The sequence below is a fragment of the Tachypleus tridentatus genome, unplaced genomic scaffold, assembly GCF_004210375.1.
Source record: "Tachypleus tridentatus isolate NWPU-2018 unplaced genomic scaffold, ASM421037v1 Hic_cluster_1, whole genome shotgun sequence".
Taxonomy (NCBI): domain Eukaryota; kingdom Metazoa; phylum Arthropoda; class Merostomata; order Xiphosura; family Limulidae; genus Tachypleus; species Tachypleus tridentatus.
This window is the reverse complement of record NW_027467777.1, coordinates 27601233-27623967: the sequence shown is the minus strand read 5'-3', so window position 1 is coordinate 27623967 and position 22735 is coordinate 27601233. Positions and strand designations below refer to the sequence as shown.

Here is a 22735-nt window from a genome sequence, read left to right as displayed (position 1 = left end):
AAAGTGCCTTTTTAGCCTCTAACCCAAAATGTCAACTTAGCTGCATGTTAAAAAGTTATATCTATGTGTATATAATCAATCTTGCCTTACACTAATTATTTACTGTTAGAAAATCCTGGTCCTTATTCTAATTGGTGATTTTACATGTTTAATCATTAAAGCATTCAACTGCAAGAAAACTGTGAAAATATGTTCAGGTTTTTAGTTGATCAGATTAGAAACTCAAAGATAATTCTTTCTTCAAAATATTAGTTATGATTTGTTGCTATAAAATGAGATATTTTAATTACATGGTATTTGAGTACAAATCATATTATTATTTTCCCATTACAGTTATTTATGGAATTTTAAATTTGTTTGGTTTTGTTACAGTAAACAAATCACCCACTTATAAGTTAATTCTTTGCTCTGTTGTAAATGTACTTTAAACATTTACAATTCATTAAAGTAACAATGTATTGTTTAACAATAACTTCTGATCAGAGATAGTAGCTACCTGTATAAATCAAAATTAAAAATATATATTATGGCTAATTTAACACATCTATCTTACTAAAATGAAAGCTTGTTTCATCAGTTAGGTACATTCATTGCTAGCAATATTTTTAGGCTAATCCCTAAACTAACATTCATCACAAAAAATAGTTTCTAAGTTTTGGTGGAAGATTAATTTTGTTATTTTTTGCACTAAAAAGTAATTTTAAGAATAATTGTCAGGTCTTGTTTCGTTACACATGAACAAATATGTAGTACCATACAGCCATAAAATGTGCTGAACATTTCTCATCGAATAATTTTACTATTCTCTGTACAAAAGTGAACACATTCTTCCAAGATTTGACATATTCAATATACAAGGTTCCAGCCTAGAAGCAGCAACATGCCCAAAATTAGAACAGACTCAAACTTTCAATAACATAATTAATATTTTGTGCCCTCTCCAACTACACAAATGATTATTACATGTGAACTGTCACTACTCTTAGAAATAATTCATACCCTAGGGCCATTCATAAGGTGGTAAGGAGCTGTCTTCCAAACTTGTATGCAACAAGAGAAATTTCGCTTTGAAACATAACTGTCTCTAACCCACCAGCATGTCAGCCAGTCCATCAGTAAAGGTTGGTTGTTATCAACTGGTGTGGTAAATGGCAGCCAAAATGTTAAGTTAGCAGCAATCTTTCTTACTACCCCAAGATATTACAACCAGATATTATACTTGCTATAAGTATGACTTATAATAATTATATACTATATTTCATTCAATTGTCTCATATGAAATCAAATGAACATAAGACAGTGTGAACAGAGAATCAACAGAAAAGAAAAGCATTCAATAACTTTTAAATGATTCTTTAGTTCATTAAACATAATTACAAAGTCAAACACGACTGACTAACCATCAACTAGTAAAACATTCAAATGACCTAACTGCTAGACAAGATGTATAACTCATATATATCCTTTAATCACAGTATTGGGGGGCACATGAATAATATATTAGTATTTGTATCTCAGAATGGCTGGTATGGGTATTAACACTTTTACTGAACCTGAAGATGACCTAGGAAGGTCGAAACGTTGTTCTCTCCTTATCAATAAAAGTGTTAATACCCATACCAGCCATTCTGAGATACATTTTTATTTCAAGCGGGTTTCTCATCATCAAGAAGGTAACTGTCTCCACTTACCCTTGTTACAACTTATTATAAGTTGCAAACGAGTTATTTTTAAGTCTGGCTTTCATACCAATCTTCTAGCTAGTCATCACCTTGCAAAATGCTTTGCCAGACATTAAAACTCGAACTCAGTGATACAATACTTTAAGTTGTGTTGTTAAATGTATTGATTCAAACTCTAATAAAAACTTGTCGGTTAAGGAAGTAACAAACTATACGTTGATTCAAAAAAGATAACCATACGCTCAAAATGGGTAGATGCCTTGTTTTTTTACTGTGCTTTCTACAAAAAATTAGATAATAAAATACTAACTAAACTCAATGTCTAAAGAATTTAATAATAATTAATACGGTATGTAAAGGCCTAATTTTAAAGATCAAAAAATGAAGCCTTAGGCCTATCACACTAATAGTTTCACCATCATCCACCAGGTGGTTATAATGTATAAACCGCGTGTATAATACTGACAACAACACTAATGCCGAATATCTTATTTAGCTCAAAGATCTATACCAGTTATTAAAATGATACAATTATTGTGAATATGTATAGTGACTGCTGAAACTTGTAGAGCTTAAAATTTATATTATGGGATATAATTAAACACTGAACCTACCGAACAGTTACATCATTCTTGTTGTGTTAGGTAACACTTTATGTTTTCTTTTTGATATGCTTTATCGTTGATGTATTTTTCTTTTTATCGTTGGGGCACCTATATTTTAGTTGCCTTAATGTTAGTTCAACTGGTTCCTAGTTTTTATACATAAATAATACACTTGTTTTTGATTATACGAAACTTTTCTCGCAAATTTCTCGACTAAACACAACAAAAATCCCATATCATTAGAAAGCCCTTTGTTCAAGGAACTCAGATTGCATGTGCAGAACACCTTACCTTTTTTGGTTAGCAAAAAATTGTCAGTGCAAGTAGTGTAGTATAAGATGACACAATGCCATTGTTATCACGCGAAGACTGGCTCTTCGACTATCTTCTATTTCAACTTTAGTTTGTATTTGCGAAGTATTTGAAACAAGCAAAACTTAACCCGCGTGTAATTTCCCCAAAACAAAGGAATAAACTATTAAACTAAGTACAATTTCTTAACTACTTCAGGCCTAAAATATGCATGCACAGTTCAATATATGTAAAAACAGCTCGTTTGGGTTTTTGTTTTTTTTAAATTTCCGTAAAAAAATTTTCTCAACCCAAACGAGCCGTTTTTACATATATATTTTTCTCAACAAGTGAGTTTTCTCGACATCAGTGCATGCACGAGCTGTGCACAGCTCGTTTAACACACATTCAAACGTTTCTGCATAATTAGATAAAAATATTTGTCTTCATTACAACTTTACATTTACTTAACTTTGCAATAATTTAGCTTCAGTTGTTGTTTGTAATTAAGCACAGTGGTTCACAATTGACTGTCTGTGATCTACCACCGCTGGAATCAAAACCTGGATTTTAGCATTGTAATTTCGCAGACATACCGTTGTGTCATTGAGGGAACTTACTGTTGGTTTGTTTCATATACTGCTATAAACACTTTGGGACCACTTTTTTTCTTTATTAGAATATTTATTCCTCATTTTTGTGAGTTTCATTTTTTGCAACTTGTAAAACTGCGTTATACATTGAATGTTTTTAATTGATTCATACTTTGCACAATATTATAAATACTTATAATTTAATTTATTGTTTTTTTACGTATAGTTTTATTGTATAAATTTTCATCTAAGTGCGTTTGTTTGCTTGACTTCTTAAATGTTTTTTGTTTGTTTTTTCAAATCATAATGCCTGCAAAAGAAATGTAGCTAAGATAATGTGCCTGAAAGCCACAGAATACTTATAATTGAAGCGAAGAGCATGAAAACTGTTGCAAATATTTTGGGGTCACAGCTAGTATTAAATCTTGAACACGGGATTTTTGTACTAAAATACAAACACGGGTTTCCACTATCAGTGGCATATAGATACTATGTTTATATTTGTTTGTTTCTTTTAATTTCGCGCAAAGCTACACGAAGGCTGCGCTAGTAGTCCCTAATTTAGTAGTGTAAAACTAGAGGGAAGGTAGCTAGCCATCGCCAACTCATGGGTTACTCTTTTACCAACGAATAGTGAGAGTTACACCGTAACATTATAACGCCCCCACGGCTGAAAGGGCGAGGATGTTTGGTGCAACGGGGATTCGAATCCGCAACCCTCGGCTTACGGGCCATTTATGTGTGGCTGTGTAAAACAAATTTTATGTTAAATAGTTAGTTACGTGATTATGTCATCTCGTGACCTGACATGGAAATAAAAAAGTTAAAATTTAAATGAATAGAAAAATGTGTCAGATCAAAGTTATGAAACTTCTGTACTTAAGATGTTTGATTTGTTAAAAAATTAATCCAAAATGTGATCATTGTATTGTGATCATCATAAAGTGTAACTATAAAACTAAAAGGTATTATTGCAAGTAACGGTTTCATAAGTTGGTCTTTAATGATCTTCGGCCCAGCATCTTTGTCCCGGATTCGAATCTCCGTCACACCAAGCATGCTCGCCCTTTCAGCTGTGGGAGCTCTATAATGTGACAATCAATCCTATTATTCGTTGGTAAAAAAGTAGCCCAAGAGTTGGCGGTGGGTGGTGATGACTAGCTGCCCTCCCTCTAGTCTTACACTGCTAAATTAGGGACGACTAGCGCAGATAGCACTCTTGTAGCTTTAAGGAAAATTGAAAAACAAACAAACAATGATCTTACAAATTACGTTTTTATTCTATTTTTTTCATTTAGTAATTTTTAATACTATTATTAATTTTGGCATTGATTCTAACAGCTTTTCTTTCTTAGATTATTTGTGTTTAATTTTAGAGGTTGGGTTATTACTTCTCAAAGTCTTCAATAGACTTTTGATTTGGTTTTGTAAAGTTTGTATTGCGTTTGAAAAGTTTGATTTTTTTCTTACTCTGGTTGTAAGATGGTGGACATGATGTGCCACAATTCTACTTGGACCCCTCAGTGGCCCAACGACAACATCAGAAACTGGATTTCGATACTCGTGGTGAGCAAAGCACAGACAGTCTAATGTGTTGATTTGTACTTAATTACAAATAAACAAACATACACTTGGATGATATCTTTTGTACAGGTTTCTCAAACCTGGCAAAGATTTGAGAATTGCGACAAGACTAAAGTCCTGTTCTAATAGACATAGTTTATAAAATACATCTATTACTAAAAATTACTGAACTGATATGGGTTTTAACTTGAATAGCCCAGATTAGCTGTTCTCAGCTTCTCTTATTCTCATAGACTCAAACTTTCACGAACCAGATATAATCTTATGGACCCGAAACTCTGAACAGTTCTTCTGAAGAAGAAACAACTGATACGAATAAGTATATAGGTTACACCCAAAACTTAAAATGTGGCCATCATGAACAATGACCAGGCGTTTTAATCATTGTCCGAAATAACTAGAAAAATCAAGAATTTCGAGTTTTGGTCAAGTATTATTAGTGATGATCAGCCTTTGTTGGCCGAAGTACGAAATAACAGTTGTATAAATTTTAAGACATTATTTAATGAGGCTAAAGAAAATGCCCATAACTTAGACTAACTCATACTCAGAGCTTTTAATATTAACACATGATGTGTTTATCATTGACACGCATGTTTGAGTAAACTGAACATGAAACAAACATTAGCCAGCAGAACCTGTGAATTACTGACATAGATTACCAGTGTCCAATGTAGTTTAATTAAAATACATATTTTAAGTTTTCATCGGTCAAGTTGGACATTGCTCATAATGGCAAGCTATTATCATTCTTGACCAGTTTTGGGTTTGGACATAATATATAAAACGATAAGTTAAAGAAAGTTTCAGATAAAATATTACATTTTCTTAATCTAGATGAACATATTTTGTTTTCTAACTATAATATGAAAATTGGACCTTCACCGTCTTCAGCCTACTTTATCACTGCCAAAGTTAAGAACCATGGGATGGTATCTTAGGTTTCCCAACAAAGTAGAGAAGTCTGGGCAAAGAGGTTCGCGGATTTCATATCCAGTATTAAAATTCATATAATCACTATTAGTTTGTTCTTTTTTAGGCAACTCATTTCAAATTAAAAAGTATAGCCATGCTAGATTGATAAAAAGAAGAAACGGTACAAAACAGATACGTTAATTTTTATTACAGTACTTCCCGATATTTCCTTCAGATGGCAAAACCGACACTAAAGAATTTCTCTCACTAATATCTAGACAGTGCAAATGCGCTGAACTATTACGCAAGCGCCCGCCATTATACGTCATCACAGTATGATCTGTGGTGGAACCCATACTTTTCATTGGAGGAAATGTTTGTAAAATAGGTTAATATTATACATCAGAATTACGAGTGTTTGTAAAAAAATAATTAGTTACAGAATGAGATTCATTGGTGAAAATAAAGCAGATTTTAAATAGAATCAGTGTGGGAAATAGGTTAGGAAAACATGGTGCTTTTAAATAAGTATTTTGTGAAGTACAAACATATCATTTTCACGATGTCCGATTTTTACAAGTTTAGAGAACATCAGTATAACTAGTCAGAGCTGGAAAGCACTGAGTGTGTACCTGGTTTATACATTACAGTCAGAGCTGGAAAGCACTGAGTGTGTATTTGGTTTATACATTACAGTAAGAGCTGGAAAACACTGAGTGTGTATCTGGTTTATATATTACAGCCACAGCTGGAAAGCACTGAGTGTGTATCTGGTTTATACATTACAGTAAGAGCTGGAAAGCACTGAGTGTGTATTTGGTTTATACATTACAGTAAAAGCTGGAAAGCACTGAGTGTGTATTTGGTTTATACATTACAGGCTTGTAAGAAAAATGTACTTTTTTGAATAGTTGATTAAAACATTTTGTGTATGGTTTTATTTATCAAATTATACACCGCAGTCAGACACGTTCTCTGAACTGCTATAAAACAAATGCTCAAGGGTAGAATTGTTTTATTTGCGAATTTGGGTGGATCTTGGAGCGTGAAATCAAACGTTTCTCGCAGGATTTTGTTGAATAAAACTGCAAAATCGCAGCAAAGACACGTGAGCTAAACGTGTAGCTAATTCATTCTTTAGAGTTTAGAAGACTGCCCATGATTCACTAGTAAAGACACGTGAGCTAAAGGTGCAGCTGATTCATTATTTAGAGTTTAGAAGACTGCCCATGATTCACTAGTAAACACTCATGAGCTAAAGATGCAGCTGATTCATTATTTAGAGTTTAGAAGACTGACCATGATTCACTGGTAAAGACTCGTGAGCTAAAGGTGCAGCTGATTCATTATTTAGAGTTTAGAAGACTGCCCATGATTCACTGGTAAAGACTCGTGAGCTAAAGGTGCAGCTGATTCATTATTTAGAGTTTAGAAGACTGCCCATGATTCACTGATAAAGACTCGTGAGCTAAAGGTGTAGCTGGTTCATTATTTAGAGTTTAAAAGAGTGCCCATGATTCACTGGTAAAGACTCGTGAGCTAAAGGTGCAGCTGATTCATTATTTAGAGTTTAAAAGAGTGCCCATGATTCACTGGTAAAGACTCGTGAGCTAAAGGTGCAGCTGATTCATTATTTAGAGTTTAGAAGACTGCCCATGATTCACTGATAAAGACTCGTGAGCTAAAGGTGCAGCTGGTTCGTTATTTAGAGTTTAAAAGAGTGCCCATGATTCACTGGTAAAGACTCGTGAGCTAAAGGTGCAGCTGATTCATTCTTTAGAGTTTAGAAGACTGCCCATGATTCACTGGTAAAGACTCGTGAGCTAAAGGTGCAGCTGATTCATTATTTAGAGTTTAGAAGACTGACCATGATTCTATGGTAAAGACACGTGAGCTAAAGGTGCAGCTGATTCATTCTTTAGAGTTTAGAAGACTGCCCATGATTCACTAGTAAAGATACGTGAGCTAAAGGTGCAGCTGATTCATTCTTTAGAGTTTAGAAGACTGCCCATGATTCACTAGTAAAGACACGTGAGCTAAAGGTGCAGCTGATTCATTCTTTAGAGTTTAGAAGACTGCCCATGATTCACTAGTAAAGACACGTGAGCTAAAGGTGCAGCTGATTCATTATTTGGAGTTTAGAAGACTGCCCATGATTCACTGGTAAAGACTCGTGAGCTAAAGGTGCAGCTGGTTCATTATTTAGAGTTTAGAAGACTGCCCATGATTCACTAGTAAAGATTCATGATTTCTGCACAACCTCTGGAGATGAGATTTTATCTCTAGATGAATCAATAATTTCATTTAAATGCTGAACTTTTTCATCCTGCGTGATCACGATGATTTGTCTTCAACTGTTTCTGTGATTGTATTCTCAAGACGGCTGGTATGGGTATTAAAACTTTAATTAAAATAAAGTACAAAACAACGCTTCGACTTTCTTAGATACATGTCTTAGAGAAGAAATTCTAGGGGTTAGTTGCAAATTTGTTAACCTGAAGAGGACCTAAGAAGGTCGAAACGTTGTTCTGATATCCAGCTTCAGTAGTCGAAGGACCAGTATCTGCAGTGGAAGTATCTTTGTTGACCTCGACTAATGACCAGCATTTGCAGTGGAACTATCTTTGTTGACCTCGACTAATGACCAGCTTTTGCAATGAAACTATCTTTGTCGACCTCGACTAATAACCAGTATCTGCAGTGAAACTATTTTTGTTGACCACTACTAAGGAATAGCATCAGCAATGGAACTGTCTTTGTTGACCTCGACTAATGACCAGCAACTGCAGTGAAACTGTATTTGTTGACCTCGACTAATGACCAGTATCTGCAGTGGAACTCTCTTTGTTGACCTCGACTAATGACCAGCAACTGCAGTTAAACTATTATTGTTGACCACTACTATGGAATAGCATCAGCAATGGAACTGTTTTTGTTGACCTCGACTAATGACCGGTATCTGCAATGGAACTATCTTTGTTGACCTCGACTAATTTTTGGAGATTTTAATGTTTTTTGTTTCTTTAATAATTCAAAGATGCTATGACATATTATCATTTGTTTGTTTGTTTTCCACATTTTAGTGACAGTTATTATTGTGCTTTTTGTCCCTCGCTCTATGTTTATATTCACATAGCCACACACGAAATGAGCAACAATCCTTGTCTTCATAAATTAACTTTAACACTGAAACATAAGAATTTATTTACGTTCTGAAACAAAAATAAACTTCATTCTGACGTCGGTCTCTATTAAATATTAATATAGTCTTAGACCACCATCAACAAATGTAATGCAAACTTTACTGCCAATATAGAAACTAATATTCGATAACCATTGGTACCCACAACAGATCAGACAATTATAATCACTGAATGGATCAGATAATTTTAAACCTTATAACTCAACAGTAATATACAGCATTATATTGCTACTGTAACTCAACGGTACAATACATCTTTATATTGCTACTGTAACTCAACGGTACAATACATCTTTATATTGCTACTGTAACTCAACGGTACAATACATCATTATATTGCTACTGCAACTCAACAGTACAATACATCATTATATTGCTACTGTAACTCAACGGTACAATACATCATTATATTGCTACTGTAACTCAACGGTACAATACATCTTTATATTGCTACTGTAACTAAACGGTACAATACATCATTATATTGCTACTGTAACTCAACGGTACAATACATCATTATATTGCTACTGTAACTCAACAGTACAATACATCATTATATTGCTACTGTAACTCAACGGTACAATACATCTTTATATTGCTACTGTAACTCAACGCTACAATACATCATTATATTACTACTGTAACTCAACGGTACAATACATCATTATATTGCTACTGTAACTCAACAGTACAATACATCATTATATTGCTACTGTAACTCAACGGTACAATACATCTTTATATTGCTACTGTAACTCAACGGTACAATACATCTTTATATTGCTTGTTTGTTTTGGAATTTCGCACAAAGCTACTCGAGGGCTATCTGTGCTAGCCGTCCCTAATTTAGCAGTGTAAGACTAGAGGGAAGGCAGCTAGTCATCACCACCCACCGCCAACTCTTGGGCTACTCTTTTACCAACGAATAGTGGGATTGACCGTCACATTATAACGCCCCCACGGCTGGGAGGGCGAGCATATTTGGCGCGATTCGGGCGCGAACCCGCGACCCTCAGATTACGAAGCGCACGCCTTAACGCGCTAGGCCATGCCAGGCCTCTTTATATTGCTACTGTAACTCAACGGTACAATACATCTTTATACTACTACTATAACTTAACGCTACAATACGTCTTTTAAATATTATTATAATTTAACGCTACAATACGTCTTTTAAATATTATTATAACTTAACGCTACAATACGTCTTTTAAATATTATTATAACTTAACGCTACAATACGTCTTTTAAATATTATTATAACTTAACAGTACAATACATCTTTATATTACTATTATAACTTAACGCTACAATACGTCTTTTAAATATTATTATAACTTAACAGTACAATACGTCTTTTCAATGTTATTATAACTTAACAGTACAATACATCTTTATATTACTATTATAACTTAACGCTACAATACGTCTTTATATTACTATTATAACTTAACGCTATAATACGTCTTTTAAATATTATTATAACTTAACAGTACAATACATCTTTATATTACTATTATAACTTAACGCTACAATACGTCTTTTAAATATTATTATAACTTAACGCTACAATACGTCTTTTAAATATTATTATAACTTAACGCTACAATACGTCTTTATATTACTATTATAACTTAACGCTACAATACGTCTTTTAAATATTATTATAACTTAACGCTACAATACGTCTTTTAAATATTATTATAACTTAACAGTACAATACATCTTTATATTACTATTATAACTTAACGCTACAATACGTCTTTTAAATATTATTATAACTTACATCTTTATATTACTATTATAACTTAACGCTACAATACGTCTTTTAAATATTATTATAACTTACATCTTTATATTACTATTATAACTTAACGCTACAATACGTCTTTTAAATATTATTATAACTTACATCTTTATACTACTATTATAACTTAACGCTACAATACATCTTTATATTACTATTATAGCTTAATGGTACAATACATCTTTTAAATATTACTAAACTCAACAGTACAATACACATTTATATTACTACTGTAACTCAACAGTACAATACGTCTTTATATTACTAAACTCAACAGTACAATACATATTTATATTACTACTGTAACTCAACAGTACAATACATCTTTATATTACTAAACTCAACAGTACAATACATATTTATATTACTACTGTAACTCAACAGTACAATACATCTTTATATTACTACTGTAACTCAACAGTACAATACATATTTATATTACTACTGTAACTCAACAGTACAATACATATTTATATTACTACTGTAACTCAACAGTACAATACGTCTTTATATTACTAAACTCAACAGTACAATACATATTTATATTACTACTGTAACTCAACAGTACAATACGTCTTTATATTACTAAACTCAACAGTACAATACATATTTATATTACTACTGTAACTCAACAGTACAATACATATTTATATTACTACTGTAACTCAACAGTACAATACGTCTTTATATTACTAAACTCAACAGTACAATACATATTTATATTACTATGTAACTCAACAGTACAATACATCTTTATATTACTACTGTAACTCAACAGTGCAATACATATTTATATTACTATGTAACTCAACAGTACAATACATCTTTATATTACTACTGTATTTTAATGGAACAATACAAGTTCTGCCTTTAGTGACAGCGTGTCCAGGTGGTGATAAAGGTACCTTTTGACTGTACTGTATGGTTTGTTTGTTTTTTTCTGTTTTTTACTGTAAGATACAGTAAATATAATCCAACTTCCATACATTAAACCTTTATAGAGTAAATCAGTTTTGGAACTGTAAGAACATTTAAACAACTTGTGTCTATTTTTATCTCAGTACACACATCCATTGAACGCAAACCTTATGACGTTATGATTATCACTGTAACGTATGTATTGTTTCATGTGTCGTAACGACAGTATTTTTAAAGCTTTGTCTACCACCGTTCTGTATCATAGAATGACACTATTTCCGATAAACCTGTTCTTTGTTAACCTAAATAGATAATATAAGATTAAGCCTAAGTTTTTATCTTTTATCATGTTACTCTGGTCAGAAAGTGGACTGAATAAACATGGATGCTAAGAGCCTGGTAAGATAATTTTATTTCGTACCTTGTAACAGAAACATAAGAAACCACCTATAAAAAGTTTTATAATTAATCTAACATACCTATTAGTAACGTTATCAAAGTTCTATTTACATACCTAGTAGTAACATTATCAAAGTTCTATTTACATACCTAGTGGTTACGTTATCAAAGTTCTATTTACATGCCTAGTAGTAACATTATCAAAGTTCTATTTACATACCTAGTGGTAACATTATCAAAGTGTTATCCACATCTACACGTAACTAATATCAACATTATCAAAGTCCTATTTACATACCTAGTAGTAACATTATCAAAGTGTTATCCACATCTACACGTAACTAATATCAACATTATCAAAGTGTTATCCACATCTACACGTAACTAATATCAGCATTATCAAAGTTCTATTTACATACCTAGTAGTAACATTATCAAAGTGTTATCTACATCTACACGTAACTAATATCAACATTATCAAAGTTCTATTTACTTACCTAGTAGTAACATTACCAAAGTGTTATCTACATCTACACGTAACTAATATCAACATTATCAAAGTTCTATTTACATACGTAGTGGTAACATTATCAAAGTGTCATCTACATCTACACGTAACTAATATCAACATTATCAAAGTTCTATTTACTTACCTAGTAGTAACATTACCAAAGTGTTATCTACATCTACACGTAACTAATATCAACATTATCAAAGTGTTATCTACATCTACACGTAACTAATATCAACATTATCAAAGTGTTATCCACATCTACACGTAACTAATATCAACATTATCAAAGTTCTATTTACATACCTAGTAGTAACATTATCAAAGTGTTATCTACATCTACACGTAACTAATATCAACATTATCAAAGTTCTATTTACATACCTAGTAGTAACATTATCAAAGTGTTATCTACATCTACACGTAACTAATATCAACATTATCAAAGTTCTATTTACATACCTAGTAGTAACATTATCAAAGTTCTATTTACATACCTAGTGGTAACATTATCAAAGTGTTATCTACATCTACACGTAACTAATATCAACATTATCAAAGTTCTATTTACATACGTAGTGGTAACATTATCAAAGTGTTATCTACATCTACACGTAACTAATATCAACATTATCAAAGTTCTATTTACATACCTAGTGGTAACATTATCAAAGTGTTATCTACATCTACACGTAACTAATATCAACATTATCAAAGTTCTATTTACATACCTAGTGGTAACATTATCAAAGTGTTATCTACATCTACACGTAACTAATATCAACATTATCAAAGTTCTATCAAGATCACATACCTTATATTAACATTATCAAAGCGTTAAAAACATTTAAACAGACTACATTTCCAAAAGCAATGTTCAGTAACTGCTAGCTATGTAACCAATAACCAATAGTTTATGCTGTGGGTTATTCTAATTTTAATAACTTTCCACGATGATTGAAGTCTACACCTGTTTAATTAAGACGACTCCTCTAATATTTTAACCATGTTCTAACGCTCTATAATATACTGTATGCAAGTCTGACAGTATAATTTATAATTTCGTATAATAGTGTAGTTTGGTATTTAAAATATCATATTTTAGTATCCTTACACTATGAAAACTGTTTAACTACAATCGGTGTGCACAGACTGAATCTTGATCGGACTTAAACTTATCTAACCATCTTTTGACAGATGTCCATAATATCTGTGATTTTTTTTCTATCATTTTTTGAAAGACATTCGTAGTAACTGTACTATCTTATTCAATCATCTTTAGAGAGATGTCCATAGAAACTGTAGCGTTATATTCAACCATCTTTATAAAGATCCATATTAGCTCTAGTATCTTATTCAACCATATTCGGCGAGATGTCCATATAAACTGTATATCTTATTCAACCATCTTTAGTAACATCCATATTAACTGTAGTATCTTATTCAACTGTCTTTAGAGATGTGCATAGTAACTGTAGTATCATATTCAACCATCTTTTGAGAGATGTGCATAGAAACTGTAGTATCATATTCAACCATCTTTTGAGAGATGTGCATAGAAACTGTAGTATCATATTCAACCATCTTTAGTAATATCCATAGTAACTGTAGTGTTATATTCAACCATCTTTAGTAACATCCATATTAACTGTAGTATCTTATTCAACTGTCTTTAGAGATGTGCATAGCAGCTGCAGTATTGTATTCAACCATGTTTAGTAACATCCATAGTAACCGTAGTATCATATTCAACCATCTTTTGAGATGATGCATAGAAACTGTAGTATCATATTCAACCATCTTTAGTAACATCTATAGTAACTGTAGTATCTTATTCAACTGTCTTTAGAGATGTGCATAGCAGCTGCAGTATCGTATTCAACCATATTTAGTAACTTATATAGTAACTGTAGTATCATATTCAACCATCTTTTGAGAGGTGTGCATAGAAACTGTAGTATCATATTCAACCACCTTTAGTCTACTTAGGAACTACTTCTTTCCTAATTACGAAGAAAAGTATCCAACATTTACACACACAATTCACCTTTAATTAAAAAAACAACACCCGTTAAATACTTCATTAGTGATATACGTGTCCAAGTGTTTAAGGTGCAATCAGGGATATACTGGATTAACCACTGCTGATCCCTGTTGTCAGATAAAAGAACAACAGTGGTATTAAGAATTTCGACTAAATGGCTGGTTTTATGTTTATATCTACTTTTTCCATATTATTCTTACCTTTAAATAATATACAACTATTAGCCTAACTAAGTAAACCAAATTGAAGAGCTACTCACTATTTCTACAACTGTGAATATGAAAATAAATTTTAAAAAATGTGTACTTCGAACATGACATTGGTGTTATTGTGTGTGTCCATGAGGACTTCGAACATGACATTGATGTTATTAGATATGATAATCCTTTTCTCAAGGTATAATCATATATCAGTGATATGGTTACAGGCAGATGTCAACCAAAACAAAACATGTTGAAACAGCTGACAACCAACAGTTCTTATCAGTTTAATCGCAGCTTTAATAAAAGTCACGAATTTTTCGACTGGACGTGTTTTGTAATGTAATTACGACTATGAGAGCTTCGTATATGATTTTTCTATGTAGACATAAAGTCACGTGTAACTAGATAGTTAATATTTCACAGAGATTGATTTATTGCTTTAGATAATAAAAATTCATCGCGCTTTATTAAGAGTTACGTTCTCGTTAAGGTCAAATCTTTTGATAACAAACGTTTCTTTGCAGCATATCATATTCAGGAGAATGACCATATATTAAACTATACAACACGATCCGAAAATCTGTATCCAAGCGACAAGTGAATTTTATTATGTATTGTGTATTGCTTTTATGAGCGTCATCATACACGTTTGAAAGTAGTAACCAGGTAACGAGACAAAGTAGGTACGATTTATTCCGTAAAATACGTTGTTTTATACAGAATAATTGTGCACTTCTAAGAATTGTAACCAGGTAACGAGACAAAGTAGGTACGAGTTATTTCATAATATACGTTGTTTTATACAGAATAATTGTGCACTTGATAGAATTGTAACCAGGTAACGAGACAAAGTAGGTACGATTTATTCCGTAAAATACGTTGTTTTATACAGAATAATTGTGCACTTCAAAGAATTGTAACCAGGTAACGAGACAAAGTAGGTACGATTTATTCGGTAAAATACGTTGTTTTATACAGAATAATTGTGCACTTCAAAGAATTGTAACCAGGTAACGAGACAAAGTAGGTACGATTTATTCCGTAAAATACGTTGTTTTATACAGAATAATTGTGCACTTGATAGAATTGTAATGAGGTAACGCATCAAAGTAAGTTTTGTTTTATAATATTACTTTATACAGAATAATTGAACATTTCAAAGAAATGTAACCAGGTAACAAGACGAAACAAACACATTTTAGAATAACGAACAAATAAAACACAACGTTAAAAATTGACACACAATTAGAAAGTTTTTAGTTCAGGCTAATTCATACCCTCTACACGTGTTTTGACGTTTACCAGTTCATCATCAGAAGTGAAATTGCAAGGGACAAGTATCATATTTATTCATTCACAGCTAGGTCATGTGGCTTGTGTATAAGTTTACCTTTGTACATAACAGAGGTCTCCCTACTTTCTTACACAGATATTCTCCGGACCTTGATCTCTATTTAAAAATTTATAATTTCTTAAAGATTTTATTATTTCTAAAGATTCGCGGATATTACTGGAAAAATCCCTTTAGCTGAGCCAATATTACTGTTTTTCCCATTATATATATGTATATATATATATATAATTTGTTATAAAAACAAAAACAACCTCAAACAAATATACAAAATGACGCACTAATCGAAATGATCCCTAGGGTACAGGCTATAATGTGGGATAAATAAATGTATCCTAGGTTTTGGAGATGACTGAGAAGTGAGAGCCATATTGCGGTGGGGATACACCGTTTATTAGTCTTAACCTCCGTTCGCCAGACTAACATAAAGAATAATTAAATAATAAAAAAAAATAAAAATTAGGAGAGCGAAATGTGGGTGTTGAAATCTGTAACATCCCACATCTATACCATCCTTCACTGCCTCCAGACAGTTGTGGTGACTGCTCTCCATTGTACACATTGTGTCGTAGACGAAATTTCGGTTGTTTTATTTTGTACACATCCATTATGTGGTTTTCATGATGGAATATGGGTTACCTTGAATTGTCCCACTAGACCAACTGTATCATGTGTATTTATGTACCTTTACTTATGAATTAGCAGAATTTCAGTGGTTGTATTTGAATCCATGCAAGTAATACGTTTAAGGTAAGAAACAATTTTGAATATTACAAAGACATATTTAAACTAATTTTTGACGAACGTGTTTTTGTTATTGGTCTATACTTTGAGTCTTGATATACAGATATACCGTTAAATAGAGTTAAATAATAATTTAATTTTTCATAATTATCATGTTGTTATGGTTATAACTAATCCTATCTTTATTAAATTATTAGAACAACTTGACGGAATGTTGTGTTCAAGGGTTGCACCAGGTTTAGCAAATGTGTTTTTTACCATCAGGAAAAATAGGTTCTTGGAATCTTGTCCCGAACACTTACTACTATACATTTGTAATTTTTAAGAATATTTTGATATTAAGGAATTCCAATAGTCAACACCACAACATCAAGTTTCCAATAGAAGAGCAAATAGTTAATATTTCACTTTTTAGACACCAAGATACTTAACTAAGCTACAATCTTTGGTACTAAGTGTTATCGTAAACAAAAATTTACTGCACAATAATTTCATTTCGATAGTTTTTATCTTTTGAATTCAAAATTAAACTAATTTACATCTTACTTCACTGATCCTATAATGTAGTTAGTTCATTTAACATCGTAATTCACTGAGCCTGTAATGTAGTTAGTTCATTTAACATCTTAATTCACTGAGCCTGTAATGTAGTTAGTTCATTTAACATCTTAATTCACTGAGCCTATAATGTAGTTAGTTCCTTTTTACATCTTAATTCACTGAGCCTATAATATAGTTTTGTTCCTTTTTACATCTTAATCCACTCAGCCTATAATGTACTTAGATCCTTTTTAGATCTTAATTCACTGAGCCTATAATGTAGTCAGTTCCTTTTTAGATCTTAATTCACTGAGCCCATAATGTAGTTAGTTTCTTTTTACATCTTAATTCACTGAGCCTATAATGTAGTTAGTTCCTTTTTACATCTTTATTCACTGAACCTATGATGTAGTTAGTTCCTTTTTACATCTTAATTTACTGAGCCTATAATATATTTAGTTCCTTTTTACATCTTAATTCACTGAGCCTATAATGTAGTCAGTTCCTTTTTACATCTTAATTCACTGAGCCTATAATGTAGTTAGTTCCTTTTACATCTTACTTCACTGAGCCCATAATGTAGTTAGTTCCTTTTATATCTTAATTGACTGAGCCTATAATGTAGTTAGTTCCTTTTTACATCTTAATTCACTGAGCCTATAATATAGTTAGTTCCTTTTTACATCTTAATCCGCTCAGCCTATAATGTAGTTAGTTCCTGTTCACATCTTAATTCACCGAGCCTATAATGTAGTTAGTTCCTGTTCACATCTTAATTCACCGAGCCTATGGTGTAGTTAGTTCCTTTTCAGGTTTCCATAAAAAAGTGCAAAACATAAAATATTTTTCACAAAACAAAGTTTCCCCTTTCAGTTAACTGATAGTTTTATTGAACGCTGTTTAAAAGGTTTGAACACGTTTAAAATTACCAAACATGTTGAACCTAATCAAGTAGTGTTTGGTATTCTACATTTCATTCAATAGAATGAAAGAAAAAAGTTAAAGCGATTTTGAATAACAAGATTTATGTACTTCAGATAAAAACACAATAACTTTATTTGTTACATAGATTTGCTGTTGAAATGTTTTTTTTTATATTAAAACACTTTTCCTGTCGAGTGGCCTGCTGGACACAATGTATGTTATTAACAGTAGTGATACTTTAGCGATTTCACACTTTTTGTTGTTCGCATTTGGTAATCGAAAATAGGATATATTTTCAGTGGATGGGTTCCACTGGACCCTTACTTCAATTGCCAAATATTAAGGCAATCCATTTCGAAATACAAGAAATATAAAATCTGTTTTTCTCATTTTTTTTGACAGAAAAACATACTTGACTTTAATGGATTTTTGTTCATATTTGGTACATTGACAGATCTTTACATCCTATAATCATGTGCCAAATTTGGACTTAATATATTAACAAAAATCGTTCAAATTTGACCAAAAGATTTGCGCACGCTTATGCAAAAATTCTCTGGAGCTATCGGTCTAAAGGTTTTACTACAAATTCATTTAAGAGTAAGAGAGTATCTCTTTCAGTTTTTTGTTATTCAGATTAAAGATGGCAAATCTATAGATACAAATACGAATGTATTGTTCAGATCAAGCAAACTAGATTAGTAGTTTCCAGAATCATACGAGTGGGCGGTTATTATTGATCATTCATTGCCAAATTCTAAGCACACATGCACTAAATTTTATGAAATTATCCAAATTAAAGTAAGTTTAGTGTTACATGAGATTAGATTAAGTAATTAGTGTAACTAATTATGCAGGATATGGTTGTACCAAGTGCATACTTATGATGACAAGAAACTGTTAATCTATATTCCATAGCGTTACTATAAAAGAAGTTATTATTACTGTTTTCGAGAGGAAACTACCACCATATATTTTAATGAATTTCGTAATTCTATAAAATACAGGTATGGTCTGAACAGTGGGGTAGCAATTCTAAAGCTAATATTGGTTACTATCGAATGTCATTTTCTTAATTACTGTGGTTTGTTGGTGTGTGCTGACAAAACGTCATTATATCTAATAAAAAACCACCTTAGGCGTGAAGAAAGGAATTTTGGCCACACCTATTTTCACACCCAATGTGTTTTGATTAGACTGATAATATAAATATATAGAAAAAATAATTCAAATTTTAATGAATCGTATGTATCGTTGGTTATTTGTAGAATTAGTACAAGAATTATCCAAAACAAAAGTAATCAGAAGAACACAAATAAGTAACGTAACACTAGAGATAGATATTAAAACGTTTGTTTAATTCATACTTTCGTTGGCAAATTTAGTCTGCTTCATTTAGGGATAGAAAGTCGTTCAAATGTATCCAACTTTACTTGTATGTGAACCTTTTACACTTCTTATAGCACTCTACAGTAATCCATACTTTGCATTAAAATTGTAATTCTTTTCTGGTTTATTTGTCTTTGTTTTTATATGTCCATGGAATGGATATAACATCTATAACATTTCAACATTACCATATCATTGATAGCTATAACTTTTACACTAATTAAAACCACAATCATAAATGTATAATATGTTATCCTTAAATTGGCTCACAGATAAATGTATAAAGCTGATAAAGTATGAATTAAATTTTATATGTTTGCTACAAAATGTAATGAAACAAGAGTTAAACCACAATCACAAATTTGTAAAGTTTAATTTCTACGCTAGCAACTTTACTGATACATTTATGTGTAAGCCAATTTAAGGATAACATTTTATAAATTTGTGATTGCGGTTTTAATTATCGTTTCATTAAGTTTTATAACAGGAACCCTATTTCGTTTTAAAATTCACAATGTTTCAATACTCTTTGTATTTTTTTATGATATATCTGTATAAATATATACATTACATGCAGAAATTCTCTTGTCTATTCATCGACATGTTGCGCCACCTTCCGACTTGGATTGGGTTGGAAATATTTTGCATGATATGTTTATCATTTATAAAAGGAAATCTGTATATATTTATCGGTATACCAAAAGCGGATAGCCACAGACCAACCAAGTAAGTCGGAAAAATTTTGTAGTGATAGTACAGGTCACTGACGTGATCAAGTAGATAGACAGTAAACGAAACAACTGCTGTTTAAGAAACTTAGGAATTATTACGCCAGAAATGTTAGCGACCCTTTAATCAAAATATTACTTATACGCACATAATACATTGTAACAAAAACTTTTAATGGTCCGTTTTTCGCTTAGGAATCCAATACTGTGGTTTATCTGTGCATGAATTATTTGGAAACCTTGAAGATACCAGTTATTAAGTACTACTGTATTATCTCAGTTTATTAAGCTCATCTGCTGATGAAACGTTCCTGATTGTTTTTATCTTTCCTTTGTTTAACATGATAGATGGAGTAAAAAGGGCGTTAATCTTTTGTTTTTTTAAATTACAATCACCTAAATGACACATTTATCAGAAAACCGTAACATCATAACGGTCGTCATGGAATCCTTCCACACTAACAAATAAAACAGTTCATTTTTAAATTGTTTAGTTCCCGGGTAATTTCAGTCAAATGAAAGATGAACACAAACCAACAACCAAAAGCTGAGTTATCTTATTTAGTATTATTTATATAAAAGAAGCAGTCATCATAAGTTAAAGGTACCTTTATTATCAAATCTTCATAGGACATGAAGAACACAAGTAACCAAGAAAATGAATTACCTCCTGCTTATTCTGACGTCATCGCGGTAAGTAAATATTTATCTAATTTATTCGCGTAAAAGCATGGCTAGTAAATAAACACTAAATTGAATGTATAGTAATACACCATACTTTACATGTAGTATTTGTACGGTCAGTAAATAAACAGTATATTGAAGATTTAGTAATATACGACGCTTTACATGTAGTATTTGTACGGTTTCTGTATAAACAGTGTATTGAATATTTAGTAATATATCACGCTTTACATGTAGTATTTGTACGGTTTCTGTATAAACAGTGTATTGAATATTTAGTAATATACGACGCTTTACATGTAGTATTTGTACGGTTTCTGTATAAACAGTGTATTGAATATTTAGTAATATACGACGCTTTACATGTAGTATTTGTACGGTTTCTGTATAAACAGTGTATTGAATATTTAGTAATATACGACGCTTTACATGTAGTATTTGTACGGTTTCTGTATAAACAGTATAATGAATATTTAGTAATATATCACGCTTTACATGTAGTATTTGTACGGTTTCTGTATAAACAGTGTATTGAATATTTAGTAATATACGACGCTTTACATGTAGTATTTGTACAGTTTCTGTATAAACAGTATAATGAATATTTAGTAATATATCACGCTTTACATGTAGTATTTGTACGGTTTCTGTATAAACAGTGTATTGAATATTTAGTAATATACCACGCTTTACATGTAGTATTTGTACAGTTTCTGTATAAACAGTATAATGAATATTTAGTAATATATCACGCTTTACATGTAGTATTTGTACGATTTCTGTATAAACAGTGTATTGAATATTTAGTAATATACGACGCTTTACATGTAGTATTTGTACGGTTTCTGTATAAACAGTGTATTGAATATTTAGTAATATACGACGCTTTACATGTAGTATTTGTACAGTTTCTGTATAAACAGTGTATTGAATATTTAGTAATATATCACGCTTTACATGTAGTATTTGTACGATTTCTGTATAAACAGTGTATTGAATATTTAGTAATATACCACGTTTTACATGTAGTATTTGTACGGTTTCTGTATAAACAGTATAATGAATATTTAGTAATATATCACGCTTTACATGTAGTATTTGTACGGTTTCTGTATAAACAGTGTATTGAATATTTAGTAATATACCACGTTTTACATGTAGTATTTGTACGGTTTCTGTATAAACAGTGTATTGAATATTTAGTAATATATCACGTTTTACATGTAGTATTTGTACGGTTTCTGTATAAACAGTGTATTGAATATTTAGTAATATACCACGTTTTACATGTAGTATTTGTACAGTTTCTGTATAAACAGTATAATGAATATTTAGTAATATATCACGCTTTACATGTAGTATTTGTACGATTTCTGTATAAACAGTATAATGAATATTTAGTAATATATCACGCTTTACATGTAGTATTTGTACGGTTTCTGTATAAACAGTGTATTGAATATTTAGTAATATACGACGCTTTACATGTCGTATTTGTACGGTTTCTGTATAAACAGTATAATGAATATTTAGTAATATATCACGCTTTACATGTAGTATTTGTACGGTTTCTGTATAAACAGTGTATTGAATATTTAGTAATATACGACGCTTTACATGT

The 22735-nt window shown here is 31.4% G+C and overlaps 1 protein-coding gene and 1 pseudogene across 8 annotated transcripts in view; one reads left to right on the top strand and one right to left on the bottom strand.

Annotated features, from left to right (window-relative positions):
- The window catches only part of LOC143241768 (CYFIP-related Rac1 interactor B-like), a 43070-nt pseudogene extending 41172 nt beyond the window's left edge, over positions 1–1898 (bottom strand). Inside the window, exon 1 of the transcript XR_013022269.1 lies at positions 1692–1898. The product of XR_013022269.1 is annotated as a CYFIP-related Rac1 interactor B-like (transcript). The remainder of the gene's footprint in view (positions 1–1691) is intronic.
- A 9982-nt stretch (positions 1899–11880) lies between these two features.
- The window catches only part of LOC143241915 (sodium-dependent nutrient amino acid transporter 1-like), a 41808-nt gene continuing 30953 nt past the window's right edge, over positions 11881–22735 (top strand). Inside the window, exons 1-2 of one of the 7 annotated variants that reach the window (XM_076485216.1) lie at positions 11881–11996; positions 21061–21123. In XM_076485216.1, coding sequence (XP_076341331.1) covers positions 11979–11996; positions 21061–21123 — 81 coding nt within the window. In that variant the 5' untranslated portion in view covers positions 11881–11978. Of the gene's footprint in view, positions 11997–15259; positions 15438–15721; positions 15782–16790; positions 16856–20376; positions 20429–21060; positions 21124–22735 lie in introns of those variants that run through there. The other 6 variants (XM_076485217.1, XM_076485218.1, XM_076485220.1 and 3 more) reach the window with 6 other exon arrangements.